Raw genomic sequence first — 16,076 nt, 5'->3', positions numbered from 1 at the left:
TAAGAAGTCGGGGGTGCTGTTTCTCAGATGCCCTGTACACCACCACTCAACTTCACTTGAAATAACCTTCTATATCACAGCAGCAAATTCACAAATATTAATGATAGTGTGAAGCAAATTGGATATTAGACAAGAGCACCAACTCTTTTCAGTTTCCAGACAGCATTCTGAACAGGAAGAATAACTGCACACACACTTACTTCTTTAAGAACTTAGCAGCCAAGGAGGTGTACTTGGTATCATCTTCATTTGACTCAGAGTCAGACTCATCTGAATCTTCACCCCAGTCTTCATCATCATCAGATTCTTCCTCTTCATCCTCATCCTAAAGGCATTGACAAAAAAATGCATATATAAAAAATTGGAAAAAGTAGACTTATGAAGACAACCAGACAGATGCATCATAAGATCTGCAATGGAGCAATTTACTGTAATCGGACTTTGAGTTGGCTCTCCAATTTCTCAATGTATAAAACTAGGACAATATAAAAAATGCCTATACACATGCATCAATGAACTAAATGAATCCTTAACAGAACGGAACTCTCTTTTTAGCTCCAGTGAAAACAATGAGGTAATGCCTCAAACCACATGGGACACATTTCCATGCTGAGTGGTCATAAACTGAAATACTGCAGAAGAACTTAGCTTTGGATGAGCACAGAAAGCTACATGAGTGGTGAACACTAAAAGGAAAGCCTGGTAAACCAAGACAGCTGACAGCCAAGTGTTGGGGTGCCCTTCACCAGTCCCTGCAAGTCTGGCAAATACACAGAATAAATTAGCCACCCTTCCAAACGTCTCCCAAACATTCCCATGAAGCAGCAAGCTTCTGCTACATATTCTTCTCCCAGCTTTAGTGTCACGGCTCTTCCAACAAAACTGAATTGTACCTCTTCCTTGGCAGTCTTCAGAAACTTGCTTTTCATATCACTGACTGGAGGCTCAACTTTCTTCTTCAGGAAACTGCTGGCACTTATTCCCATATCATCATCTTCATCACCGGATGATTCTGAAATAAGGACAAAACTTACTACATGAACAGCAATGTTAATGCGCATCAATGCAATCAAATATTCAGGCAATAAATAGGAGAGATCTGGTACGCTGAGGACATTGTACCATGGGCAATGGGATGTTTTTTTTTTTTTTTTTTATAAAATCAGCAAGAGCTGCAGGTCCACACAAGATCAGGGCATAAGCACTGACAGTGACCCAGGGACATGCACACAATGATTAAGAGAACAAAATGTGAGATTCGGTGTGGACATTGACCCAGGCGGGGAGATGTATACAGTGCTTAGAAGAACAAAAGGTGAGATTCATGTGGCCTTGTCAAAAGTAATTTCAAGTCCAAAGCTCCAAAATACTTCCTCCCAGAAGAACAGTTCAGTGAACCTAAAACAGAGGTTTTTGCATGGCAGCAAGCCCTCTACACCCCGTCACGGGGGTTTAACTACCACACCCCTTAACGTGAACAAAATATTAGGGAAAAAGGACATATTGGTTTCTCCAAATGTAAGTCTTCACAGCAATCTCTGTAGAGCCATTATGATCCTGACTTAGGTAATGAAAACCTGGGCAGAATGCATATGGAAAAGTCTATCAAGTGTGACCAGCTAAGTCTGCAGAAGGATATCTGTTGAAAGTTGTTCAACTGAAACAAGTCCACATTCCATGGAAAAAAACTTCACAAAGAGCATACATTTTCCCCCAACCCATTACTAAACAAGGTTAACAAGACAGAATTTATACAAAAGACTGATAATCTGATCTCCCTGTTAACTGCATGTTACAAAAACATTTCACATTTTCCCTTTTTTCTCAATTCCATTGTACTGTACATTTTTGAAGAACATCCACTTTCCATATACCCCATCACTTGCTGCCCTTACTCAGCTTTTCCGGTTAAATCATATAACCTCACCGTGGCTTTGAATGGTGGTGCTAGCTACAAGTCAATTTACATTAACAGCCCAGTTTTCACCCCATCTATGTCTAATGTATTGATTTCTACAAGTAGCTCTTATTGCTGTAGGCAATTAACCTCATGACACTCCCAACACTATTTTTTAAGTATTACTTGTCAAGACAAATTCAACTACCACAAGAATAAGGCCAAATTTTCAAAACAATGGCAATCGTCTCAACACCTCACTTCCAATCCTTTGTGGTACAAAGCAAAGCCAAAAACAAATCATTTATCTAATTGGGGAAAAAAAAACACCACCCTTTGTAATACTAATCAATGGCAACTAGGCATGAGTTACACCTATTTCCACCATCCACCCCTAACTAATATAGGGCTACTACCAGACAAAAGTCTCTGGACACAAAACAGCAGTCCCAATTGTACATTTAAGTATCTCGAAAAGAGAATCAGATAGTAAATTTCACCCCTCTTTCAGGATCAAATTCCCACAAAGTATGCACAAGCACATATAAGAAACAAAGTACTTCCTATTATGTGATGCTCACTTTGTGTGCAATACATGTGAATACATACACATTGAACGACAAAATGCAATATCATAGTATCTACTGTATTTACTCCCCCTCCCCTAAGGCTGAGACTGAAAATATGATCAGTTCTCTACCCCGGTTACCAAATTCAAAAATCAACAGTAAAATAATGTTCACCACAATCACTGCTTAAACACGAGTGCCCCTTGTTAAGTAGGCATTGAGAAGTCATGATTTAGGAGGATACCTTCCATCATGTTCCTTTTCCTTGGTTGCCAAAACCACAAAAAGATTTGCTTGTTCTTGTACTAACAAGTCACAAACTAACTCTAGAGCATCCATACATTTATATTTCCTCCATTCCCAAAAAAAGTTTACTAAAGTGATGCATATATTGCTCTGCATGGGAGGATGCAAGCAATCCTGATCATGCATACAGTGTCATGCACAAACTAAACACACAGACGTGAAAAGAATACAGCACTGATGCAGCTGTGTGCTCCCATTTTGTATTTACAGCTACCCTGTTTTGTACAGCTCCAATAACTCATTAGCTGCAACATAAAACACCTCTCTCATGTCCCTTTTATCTATAAATAGACCTCTCTCATGTCCCCTTTATCTATAAACAGACCTCTCTCATGTCCCCTTTATCTATAAACAGACCTCTCTCATGTCCCCTTTATCTATAAACAGACCTCTCTCATGTCCCCTTTATCTATAAACAGACCTCTCTCATGTCCCCTTTATCTATAAACAGACCTCTCTCATGTCCCCTTTATCTATAAACAGACCTCTCTCATGCCCCCTTTACCTATAAACAGACCTCTCTCATGCCCCCTTATCTATAAACAGACCTCTCTCATGCCCCCTTATCTATAAACAGACCTCTCTCATGCCCCCTTATCTATAAACAGACCTCTCTCATGTCCCCTTCATCTATAAACAGACCTCTCTCATGTCCCCTTCATCTATAAACAGACCTCTCTCATGTCCCCTTCATCTATAAACAGACCTCTCTCATGTCCCCTTTATCTATAAACAGACCTCTCTCATGTCCCCTTATCTATAAACAGACCTCTCTCATGTCCCCTTTATCTATAAACAGACCTCTCTCATGTCCCCTTATCTATAAACAGCAATGTGAAAAGAACACCAGGCCACATGATGCAACACAAGAAACAATCCTTAATGCCTTCAGTTGCATTATGAAAGCCAATGCCTTCAGTCGCATTATGAAAGCTAAAAATATTTAGCAAAGCAATACACTGCAACTCTGAAGTACATAAAATCATTAAGCTATTACTGGTAGCACATTAACAAAGAATGAAAACTGTGAATACTTTTCTTTGTTCAGGGGGACTATGTGACTGCATCACTATTTTAGAGCTCTGTCGGCTACAAATACTTTGGTTTACAGTACAACTAAAGTTAAACACAAACGCACTCCAACATGGCAAAGTTATGCAAAAGGAAAATAAAAGTTACAACACTGTAAGGAGAAGTGAGGTTGTGAGTTGGAACAAAGCAAGTTACCATCTATTACTCTAGCTACTGGAGGACAGGATTTTCACTGAACAGTCAGCCATTACACAAGATTCTTTGCCAAACTATAAAACAAAAATCAAATAGTTTATTTATACAGTGCCTAATCCAGAGGCAAGTACGTACTACAGAAGTTCATAGTAGTGACTGCCAGTCAACAGACTCCTTTTACAACAAACATTTTTTGACAGTCATCTTTTGCAAGATGTACAGCAGTACTAATAGAGAACTTACTAGAAAAGATGGCTTCAAGTAGAAGAACAAATCAACTGCAATGGGCATGTGTGTGGGTGGGGACTGTGCGGTATTTATAGCAGTACTAATAAAGAACTTACTAGAAATGATGGCTTCAAGTAGAAGAACAAATCAACTGCAATGGGCATGTGTGTGGGTGGGGACTGTGCGGTATTTATAGCAGTACTAATAGAGAACTTACTAGAAAGGATGGCTTCAAGTAGAAGAACAAATCAACTGCAATGGGCATGTGTGTGGGTGGGGACTGTGCGGTATTTATAGCAGTACTAATAAAGAGAACTTACTAGAAAGGATGGCTTAAAGTAGAAGAACAAATCAACTGCAATGGGCATGCGTGTGGGTGGGGACTGTGCGGTATTTATAGCAGTACTAATCAAGAGAACTTACTAGAAAAGATGGCTTCAAGTAGAAGAACAAATCAACTGCAATGGGCATGTCTGTGTATGTGTGTGTGTGTGTGTGTGTGTGTGGGTGGGTGGGGACTGTGCGGTATTTATATACGTACGTTTTTGTTAGTTTGCCCTCATGCTCTAACCATAGTACTCGAGGCAAAATATGATGTGTCCCACACCTTAAAGTTTATTACTGCTTAAATAAACCCTAAATGCTACAAACTATCACTATCTTCACCCCAGAACTGTCACCCTTACCTATCTTCACCTCACAACTGTCACCCTTATGTAAGAACTAGGGAAGTTGAACAAGGATGTGGCTTTCCAGCCGATAATTAAATGGCTGCTAATCTGAATTTTGTCATCCCATCCAACACTAACATAACAGCATGTAATCATCAAGTAGGTAATGTGAAAAAGTATGCATGCACAAGTGAGTTAATGTCAGTAATGTGAGAAAGTATGCATGCACTATTGAGTTAATGTCAGACAGCTCAGTATTAAGCCCTTTTGTAGGTGGGTCTTTTTAGACAACACTGTATGCTGGCTCATTGAGTTGTACAAAACACATGGTGCCAGACAAAGAGGAGGAAATGAAATTGGATTTAGAACCACAAAATCGGCTCCATAACCACTGAGGTCCACTGGGCCAGCCCAGATGTCCAATGCACAGCCTTGGGCTTCTGTTTAGATTTGCACAACCAATGTTTCTAAGAACTACCCTATTTACAGGAATGAGGTTATACAGGACACTAGCAAAGGAGCAAAGCATCACAAAGACAGACCACGGCATTCAGGTCTGCATTTCACTAATCAGCTCAAGTATCTGCTACAAAATTCAACACTCCTATAAAGTTGCATATGAAGACAGAATGGACAACCATCAGCAACTGTCTTAAGCAACATTCATCCAAAGTGAGCAAACACTCAGACAAGCTCCACGTGGGTTTATAGAGTGGTCCTAGCAGCAAGGAACTCGAAAAAGCGACTACCTTCTGGATTTAAGTATATTTGCTTTTTTTCCACTGGAAATACCTTCTGTTGCTTACTTTAAACTAGCCTGAACTGTTTTTTTCCTGATTACTGCATTTATTTTTAAATCTGCACTTAAAGTTACATTTAGTCGAATTTAATCGAAAGTTTGCTTGTTTGTTTAATTTAACTGTGGAGGCTGCCCACTAAAGTGTGCTAGCCTGTGTAACTAATTTATCACTGTCTCTGCATTTTCTGTGTATTTCTACAAAAAAAATAAATAAATAACAAATCCTTGTTTTCCCACCTTTCTCGACTAGTTTAGACCAGTATACAGGCATTGCTGTATTCTGGGCTGTGGTGTAGTTCCTGTGTTGTCCATTACCTTACTTGGATAGAAGGAAGTTTCTTTGCTCACCAGTGGGAGTGGGGAGCCTTGAGCAGCCTACCTGTCCTTGGGGGAAGTGACCTCAGCACAAGAAGCTGTAATAATTGGTTGTTTAGGACCATTCCTAGCACTTTTGTAGTTCACTGCTTAAAATCCGCCTTTGCGTGGTCGTGCGCATAACGCAGCGCCGGTTAAACTTTTTCTGGCTCCGCCAAGTCTGCTCTTCAATTTTTCCCATAGAACTGTTTCTACTTGCAATCTAAACAGCCTATACTCTATCTGAAAAGCTCAGCACTTGCTCCTAAAGCATGTTTATACAGGGAAAGCACTCAAACAAAAGAAAGTACTTCATTCACCTAAATTCTGTTGAGTACACATCTCCCTATAGGTCCTTTCTGACTCAGTTACACAGCAATCTTTTTCACTATTTCTAGCATGTCGAAGGGTCAGTTGCTGGCGTACTCTCCTGTTCAGCTGGTGAATCTGGGAATCTTGAGGCAATGTTACAATTGCCTCATGTACACAGACAACCCTCTCCTCCTCCCAACAAATACAAATATATGCGAGATGCAACTATATAGCCAAACTGGAGGCTGAGCTCTCTCAATTCAGTACTGGCAAGACCAGTCAGGAGGAGAAGGTAACCACGCACACCACAAACCCAGTCTCACATAGAACTATCACAACAGCAAACCAAACACATAAACACACAAAACATACTCGAGGCGCTGATTGAAAATCTACCAAAACAACAGAGGCCTCCAAAGCAGACACCCAAGCAACCACCACCTCAAGACATAGCACATGCAACACATAGTTCACAAAGTCAGTGTGCTAAACAGTCACAGCCCTTAAGGCCAAACAACATGCCAGACACACTTGTAATAGGTGACTCCATAGTCACACTGACGTCCCGCTCACCAGACTGAACAAGGAAAAGGTCACAGTAAGCTGCCTGTCGGGAGCTACAATCCGCCACATAACACAAGCACTCAGGTCACTCCACAGCAAGTACAAATATGACTCGGTCATTGTACATGCCGGTGTGAACGACCTGAGACGTACCTCCCTGGACGACATGAAGAGAGACATAGAGGAGCTCTCTGATTATGTAGCTCAGGCCGGTATGACCCTGACCAGCATCTTACCCTCACCAAGAATGATGCCACAGTACAAAGACAAAATGATCAGTTTTAACAACTGGCTTAATTACTGGTGTCATTCTAAGGGGATCCAATGTCTGTCTGCTTGGGATGACATGCTTGACAAGCCACGCTGCCATGAGGGATGGCTTGCACCTGTCACCCTGGGCTTCCGGATTTTGGCCAAGGCTCTTGCCACCCCCATAGTGCCTATTTTAGGCAAGGCTCAAATGACAAACCTACCTCCCTAGAAAACACAAGTGGAAAAAACTAAGGGTAATGCTGCTCAATGCCAGAAGTCTAAACCTCAAGATGCACGCCCTCGAAGCCCTCCTCAGTATGGAGAACATCGATGTCTGTGCAGTGACTGAAACCTGGTTCAAGGCTCCTGAGAGCACCCCAGCACTATCAGGTTTTACCTCATATCATGCTTTCCCCCCCAAAACTTGGACCGAACCACAAAGGAGGGGAGTATCCATTTTCATCAAAGATACCCACACCTCCAGGTTAGTGGCAATGCACGAAGCATCGGAGACTATCCAGGTGCAACTAACCATAGGCAAAACTGCCTTACAGTTTTGTAGCATGCTACAGACCACCCTCTCAAACTCAGGAACCCCACACAGCCTTCCTGAAGACACTGGAGTATGAATGTCTCTCCAAATACCATCATTTTGGGAGATTTCAACTACCCAAACATAGACTGGGAACATCACTCAAGCCCCAGCACCCTAGCCCAAAGGTTCCTAGAATTCATAAACTCAAATGCAATGGAACAACTAGTCACCATTCCCACAAGAGGAGACAATATACTAGACCTGATCATCACAAACATGGGGACAAAATGCTCCACACCGGAAGTATATCCCTCTTTGGTAAGATCAGACCATAAATTAATCTCACTGGAAATCCACATCCGCCCCCACCCCTGCACAAAAGACCACAGTGAAGAACTTCTCAAAAGCAAACTTCACACTTCTTAAGACTGAAGTGGTATCCTTCAAGGCCCCTGGGCCAGTTGAAATCACAACCCACACTGCTGAATCCTTTGCAAATGCCTTCTATGGGCACCTTCAAGAATGCATGGATCATGCAATCCCAAATAAAACCAAGACCCATTCCCCCAAAGGCAGGCGCCCGGTCTGGTGGACCCCAGCCATAAACAAACTTTACAACAGGAGGAGGAAGCTACTACATGACAGAGCAAAATCCCTAAAAGGGAAGGCGTCTCTGATCAGTACTAGCAAAAAACTACGATCACTCATAAAATCATCCAAGGCCAATTTTGAGAGAAAAATCGCAAAAGACACAAAAGACAATCGCAAGGCCTTCTTTAGCTATGTTAGAAACCTGGGTGGAAACTCCCAGATATGCTCAGAGTTAGTCCAAAATGACACAAAATACACTGAACCCACTGACATTGCCAACATTCTGGTAGACAGGTTCAGTGCAAATTTCTCTTCCCCCTCCCCCCCCAAAAGGAGAAATAACTATCCCAGCAGAGTGTAGCCTCCCTAACATCTCAGATGCCCGGGTGAGAGCCGCCCTCTCTAAAGATAAAAACACAGCATCAATGGGACCGGATGGTGTCCCGGGCTGTGTGCTACATGAACTCCAAGAGGAACTAAACCCACACATAAGGCTGCTGTTTAATCTTAGCCTTACTACAGGATACGTGCAAAAGAGTGGCGACGGCAACAGTGGTCCCACTTCACAAAGGCGGTGCTTCTACGGACCCTGGAAATTACCGCCCCATAAGCTTGACGAGCCTGGTCTGCAAAGCTATGGAGAGGATCATTATGGAACTCATAAACAAAGACATTGGGGACCTACAGACATTGGATCCTACTCAATTTGGTTTTGTCAAGGGCAGATCCTGCCTTTTGAACTTGGTCGACTTTTTTGAAACAGTCACTAAGGCCATTGATGAGGGTAAGGCAGTTCACACAGCCTACCTTGACCTTGCAAAAGCCTTTGACACAATATCACACTCTGGTATCATTAGACAAACTCACCAGCTTAAATGTAAACCCATATGTCACAAGATGGGTTGCAAACTGGCTCAAGGACAGAACCCACAAGGTCAGAGTTGCTGGAGCTATGTCAGACTAAGCCAGTCACAAGCGGTGTCCCACAGGGCTCAGTCCTGGGACCCCTCTTGTTCGGCATTTATTTTTCCGAAGTACAGGCAAACATAGGAGGATTGTGGCTGACAAAGTTCGCAGAGGACTGCAAACTGGGTGCCATAATTGATACTCCAGCGGACACAAACATCCTTCAGAGAGGCCTCATAGAAACGGATAATTGGTGCCAGAGCCATGGCCTTAAGCTGAACGCCAAAAATGTATAGTCATACCCTTTGGGAAAAACAACGCATCGACAAATTACCACATAGGCGGTAATCCATTGGCACGGAAGAGGTAATCAAGGACCTAGGGACCCAGGTTGACAGTAACCTCTCATTTGACACTCACATTGCCAAAGTGGTTAGGAAGACCTTCTATATTGCCCATCTTATCATGAAGGGTTTCACATCTAGATCAAGAGAGGTCATTGTGCCCCTGTACTCTTCTCTTATCAGGCCAATGATTGAGTACAATGCCCCATTTGGGATGTATCTCACCAGACACCTGCAGCAGTTGGAAAGACCCCAAAAGTTCCTCACCAAGAGGATAAAGGGTCTTAAACATATGTCATATGCTGCCCGACTGAAAAAACTCCAGCTCTATTCAGTCGCATACCGCCTACTCAGAGGTGATCTGTACCTGACGTACAAGGCCATGTCCAATCCTGAATTAATGAACATGCTCCACCTCAGAAAATCCAAATTCATCAGAGCCACGAGAACAAGTGACATAAACCTCAACACAGAAATAAATAGGACGTGCTGGAGGGACAGATTCATAACCCAGAGGCTCCCTACACTCTGGAACAGAATCCCAGTCCATGTTAGGCAGAGCCCCTCACTGACTCTATTCAAGAGAAATCTCAACGAGTGGATTGGAGATCGTAGGTTTACCCCGGGGGTCATCTCTGTGTCACTACTAGACAGAGGCATAGTAAACTAAACCCTAAAAGGGCGTAGTATTCTCATCCTAAGGGGTGGTGTAAGCCACATACACTCTGGCTAGGCTTATAAATGCCTTAGGGCAGATAGCCTAGTACGAACCTATGAACCTATGAAGTATTATGACTGCACGTGGCAAACCATTAGAAGGTCAAGCTAGCGTACACAAAGGCAGAGTGATTCACAGAAATATATACCCAGTGGACTCCAACACAGTACTACAGCCACTACTAAGTGATCCTTATTAACAGATTATTAACAGAGTTAACACCGACACAAGTGTTTCAGCCAGTAACATGCAATGAGGTTCAATTCATAACCATATGAAAAATCAATTAATGAATGTGCAATTACCATCAGACTGTTAAACAAAATGCCTTCCCAACTATTGAAGAAGAAAAAAAAAAAAGATATGTATGTGTTAAAGAACCTGACCGGTGCAGACGGACAATACAGGTACAACTGCTGAATCCTACACAAATGCATTTTATAAGCACTTACACGAGTGCATGGATTGTGCTATCCCCAACAGAACCAAGATGCTAGCCTCCAAAAAAAAAAAGAGGAACCCAATCTGGTAATCCTCTGCCATAAACAAACTCTATAACAGAAGAAACTGCTGGAAAAAAAAAAAAAAAAAAAAAAAAAAAAAAATCCCATGATTGGAGGAACTCACTGGCCAGCCTCAGTAAGAAGCTGAGATCCCTCAAAATCCTCCAAAGCTAGTTACAAAAACAAAATTACCACTGACTCTAAAGACCACCACAAAGCATTCTATAGCTACGTCAAGAATCTCAATGGCAACACTCAGATCTGCTCCGAGTTACAGCACAATGGCACTAAATATGCAGAACCAACCGATATTTCCAACATCCTGGCAGATAGGTTCAGTGCTAACTTTACCCCCCTCTCACCCCCTAGGGGGCCCATCTCTATACCGGAAGAATGCAAAGTTCCTGTAATCACAGCTGCACAGGTAAAAAAAAAAAAAACTCTCCAAAGCCAAGAACACAGCATCCATGGGACCTGACAATATTCCAGGCTGCGTTCTACACTAAGTACAGAACGTACTTTCACCCCATCTAAGTACCATGTTCAATCATAGCCTCACCTCAGGCTTTGTGCCCATTGAATGGCGCACCGCAACAGTTATCCCACTCCATAAAGGGGGAGCCACAATGGACCCTGAGAACTACCGCCCCATTAGCCTGACGAGCGTGGTCTGCAAGGCCATGGAACGTATCATGGAACTCATAAACAAAGACATTGGTAGTGTCCAAACTCTGGACCCCACCCAGTTCAGGTTTGTAAAAGGCAGATCATGTCTCCTAAACCTGATAGATATCTTTGAAGCAGTCAAAGCCAGAGATGAGGTTAAGGTGGTTCACACAGCCAATCTTGATCTCGCCAATGCTTTCGACACCACCCCCCCACTGGAATTATAGATAAACTCACTAAACTAGGTATAAATCCCTATGCCACAAGATGGATTGCCAACTGACTCACGGACAGAACCCACACTGTGAAAGTAGCAGACTCCAAATCTGACTTCAGACCAGTGGCAAGTGGAGTACCACAAGGTTCAGTCATGGGTCCTCTCCTGTTTGGTAACTACTTCTCTGAAGTACAGGCTAACACGGAAGGTCTTTGGCTAACGAAGTTTGCAGACTACTGCAAACTAGGAGCCATAACTGAAACTCCGAACGATGTGGGCATCCTACAAAAGGGCCTTACTGAGACAGATGCCTGGTGTCAAAAGCCATGGCCTGAAGCACAATGCCAAAAAGTGCATTGTAATCCCCTTTGGTAAACACTGTGTACCCATGAACTACCACATAGGTGGTAGTTTAACACCAAAAGTGTGATGAGACCTTGGGACACAGGTGGACAGTAGTCTCTCCTTTAATAATCACATTGTCACAGTGGTCAGGAAATCCTTCTATGTGGCACACATCACAAAAGGTTTCTCATCCAGAAAAAAAGAGGTCATTGTTCCCCTCTACTCATCACTCATTAGACCCATTATAGAGTACAACGCCCCTTTTGGTATGTACCTCACAAGATATCAACAACTGGAAAGGCCACAGAAATAACTCATAAAGAGGATTACTGGCCTCAAACAGATGCCCTACACAGACAGTCTCAAAAATACTCCAGCTTTACTCCGTCACATATCGCCTACTCAGAGGCGGTCTCTGCCTAACATACAAAGCTATGTCACACCCAGAGCTGTTGGACATGCTCCACTTAAAGAAATCCCAATCCCTCAGAGCTACACGCTGTAGAGACCTAAACCTTGTCAACACAATAAACAGAACATGGTGGAGGGATAGATTCCTGTCCCAGAGACTTCCATACCCTGGAACAGACTACCCATCTGGATCAAACAGAGCTCCTCATTAGCACTCGTCAAGATAAATCTTGATTGGATCGGAAATAGGAAATTCACCCCAGGGATCACTTCTCTGGCTCTGCTCGACAGGGGCACAGGAAAATAATTTTCTTGGGTGGTGAAAGCCAGGGTACCTTTTTGGCTAGGCTTATATAGGCCCTAGGGCCAATAGCCTAGTACCTACCTATGAACCCTATGAACTACCTTGTCTGTGTATGTCTGTATTTTTTTATGAATTCACCAGTCAGAGGAACTGCAGGAACAAAACTCATATTAAAGCACACAGTCCAAACAGAAGATACAGAACAAAGGGTTATACGTTCTTCATCCTGGGACACAAAGCCCTTCCAGGGGAATGACCTGTGCTGCACCTCCTACTAATCGCTCCATTCTTAAGATCAGCCACGAATCTCCTTTAACAGTGGCCACAGATTTGAGACCATCAGTACTGTACACTAAACTGGCAGTCGCACACCTGCTGGGAAAACTCTAGCACAAGAGAAACAAGTAACTTGTGTAGCAGTATCAACTTACTTGTAAAATACAAGAAAAGCTGCACTCATTTCTGCTGAAAAAATGTGGAGTGAGGTGTGAAGATAGGTAAAGGTTGCCAGCATAGCCAGATAGAATTCTGTAGATAATTCTGTCATTTGTAAATATTAATGTAAGCCACAGGCTTGTTCTCTTAAATGTGAAAATACTGCATTGGATATTGAACTGCAAAAATGTAACAGCTTTCTTACAGCAAAGTGCACTAAGTCAAGCATTTTATGACTGACGTCAATGTCCGGAGCCGATACGTCTAGAGGGAGGCATCCTGCCTATTGTTTAAGACCAGAGTTAATGGTTAAAATTTGCATGTATAAATGTTCTTTATTGCTCTGGTTTCTGACCAGGTGTAAAGAATGTAAATGTAACTTCTGTTAGTCTGGGAATACCAGAGAAGTGTGAAGAATGATGTCATGTGAAGCAGCTCTGTTCGAATGAGAGAGCTCTGAGCATTTTGTCTTGAGAACATCCAACTCACCACTCTGCCTGTATGCAAATAGGATTTTAGAACTGTGTTCTCTTAGATATAGCTAGGAAATCGGAAGATTAGACTAGTTTGTTTTTCTGTGATGTCAGAACTTTTGCTACTGTATTATTGTAAGTATTTCTCTGTGATCTCTGAACTCTTGACTAGCACTGTGTAGTAAGTAGTATTGTCTTGTGTTTTTATTATTAAATATTTTTAAACCTTTCACCTGTGGCTGTTTTGTGTAGATATCATTTAAGCTAAGAGTACTTGCATGTCTTTGGTAAAATTGTACAAAGCCACTCCAATAGCTTTAGCTCTGGACTATACTACCTATTTGGAGAATAATATTGCACAGTAATAATTGGACACCCTTTAGCAAGGGCCTTGTTTAGTAGCTGACAGAAGTAGGTGGTGGCAGGTCGGTACTACCTTATAATCTGGGCAAAAGAGGACACAGCTCGGGAACCTGTGCCAGCCTTCCCCAGGAGCGTTTGTACAGAACTCTTATCTCAAAGTGTGTGTGTGTGTGTGTGTGTGTGTGTGTGTGTGTGTGTGTGTGTGTGTGTGTGTGTGTGTGTGTGTGTGTGTGTGTGTGTGTGTGTGTGTGTCTTGTCAGCTACTTGGGCAAGGACACGAAGCAATGGTAGAAGAGAGAGGGTACTGGAGGTTTTGGCTTGCCTACTCGGCTGGAAACTTAACCCTATAGCTGTGCCAGTGGGGAGTCTTATTGGGGACTTGGAGAGAAAAAGAGAAACCAGCCCCAGACTGACTGTGACCTCTGTGTGCTCTTAAGGGAAATTGTACTCTACTGTGCATGTATTTATTATCCTTTCCCTATATGGACACCCCTCACTGGTGTTAGCAGTGAGGACTGAGGCTCCTTGATTGCTGGGCCAGTGCACAGGAGTCACATATTAACTGTTTGACAGAAGTGGGATATCAACACCACATATTTACTGGATGGCAAATACTAATTGGCTTGTAGTGGTATGGGTAGAGTGAATTCCTGTAGCTTGTGTACAGTGATCACCGAAGGTGTTTTGTACTTTAAAATCGGCCACACAGTGAATACTCAATACTCAAGAGTTCAGATCACAATGGTTTTATTTCTTTTGTTAGCTTAGTCAGTCAGGGAGAGCAGGCAGCATGTCAGCAGAGGAGTACAGAAAGCTGACAAGGAGCCTGCTGGCTGAGATGTGCCAGGATAGGAGATTGGTGCATGGAAACCTGACTAAGACTGACATGATTGCAGCTTTGGCCACAGATGCATCAGAAAACAGCAACCAGGACGACGATCAATCTGGCAGTGGAGACGTACCACCTCAGAGAATGGACAGCTCAACCTTTCTGCAGAGGACTTAAAAACTCATCTGGGGCTAGAGAGACTTGAGTTGGAGGCCAGGCATTTGGAAGTAGAAGCAGCTGAGAGACCGAGATGTCTGCAGGCTGAAGAGAATGAGAAACTGCTACACATGGAAGCGGAGGAGAAGGAAAAGCAGAGGCAGCATGAGAAGGAGAGGCTGACTCTTCACCAGAGTCATGGAGGTAACGGGGAAGGGAGTAACTGAACCCCAAAAGCACTAAAGGTCAGTAAATTTCTTATTCAGTTTAAAGAGGGGGTAATTTTGATAGTTTCATTCATATGTTTGAGAGGGGTATGCAAACTGTATGATGTTAACCAAAGGCTCTGGGTACGGTTCCTAACCCCCTTACCCCATGGTAAAGCTGTAACAGTGTTGTCTAAACTTGCTGATTGTGAATATTTTGATTATACTGCTGTTAAAAAATCACTTGTTAGAATGTTTTAAGCCAACACCTGAAACGTTTAGGAAAAGGTTTCGTAAGCATAGACACAAGGCAGATGAAAGTGCATGTGAATATGTTGCTAACTGTGTACTTATTTTCATAGGTGGGTGAGAGGATGTCAGGTCACCACTTCTGAAAGGCTGACAGACCTTCTGATGAGGTAACAAGCCCTTAAGCACTTTGCCAGAGGACGTGAGGATCTGGTTAGCTGATAGACAGCAGATGAGTTGGGGAAGAAGGGAGACCTATACCTAGTAAGCAGGGCATCCCTGCACAGGAAAGGGACTCCCAATTCTAAAGGAACCCATGGTGGGCAGTGCAGACTGCTCCAACAGAATCTGTCAGCAGCAGGGGAAGCCACTAGTCCAGGTACACATCCAGGACCTAGGATTAAATGTGTTGAATGTAACCAGTGGGGGCCATGTGGCATACAGATGTCCATGGAGGCAAGGTGGGGAACAAAAGGTGAGCACGCCAGTAAGTGAGAAAGACAAAATGCCAATAGTACGTTGTCTTGAGACAACAGGGGTACTGAACTACCATCCTGCAGATGTCCTTATAGGGAAGGATTTGGAGGAGGCAGTACCATGTGCTTATGCAGTTACACACAGTCAGGCTAGGAGACAAGCATGTGGG

General features: G+C 43.0%; 1 protein-coding gene across 2 annotated transcripts in view; it reads right to left on the bottom strand.

The window, feature by feature from the left end:
- The window catches only part of EIF3C (eukaryotic translation initiation factor 3 subunit C), a 484,610-nt gene that overhangs the window by 406,294 nt on the left and 62,240 nt on the right, over nt 1–16,076 (bottom strand). For both annotated transcript variants that reach the window (XM_044085060.1, XM_044085061.1), the window contains exons 7-8: nt 894–1,012; nt 201–325 (exon numbers count right to left, since the gene is read on the bottom strand). In XM_044085060.1, coding sequence (XP_043940995.1) covers nt 201–325; nt 894–1,012 — 244 coding nt within the window. The remainder of the gene's footprint in view (nt 1–200; nt 326–893; nt 1,013–16,076) is intronic.

This window comes from Protopterus annectens, chromosome 10.part0, assembly GCF_019279795.1.
Source record: "Protopterus annectens isolate FY-2018-M chromosome 10.part0, PAN1.0, whole genome shotgun sequence".
Classification (NCBI taxonomy): Eukaryota; Metazoa; Chordata; order Ceratodontiformes; family Protopteridae; genus Protopterus; species Protopterus annectens.
The sequence above is the reverse complement of the archived record's forward strand: the minus strand, read 5'-3'. Positions and strand labels throughout refer to the sequence as shown.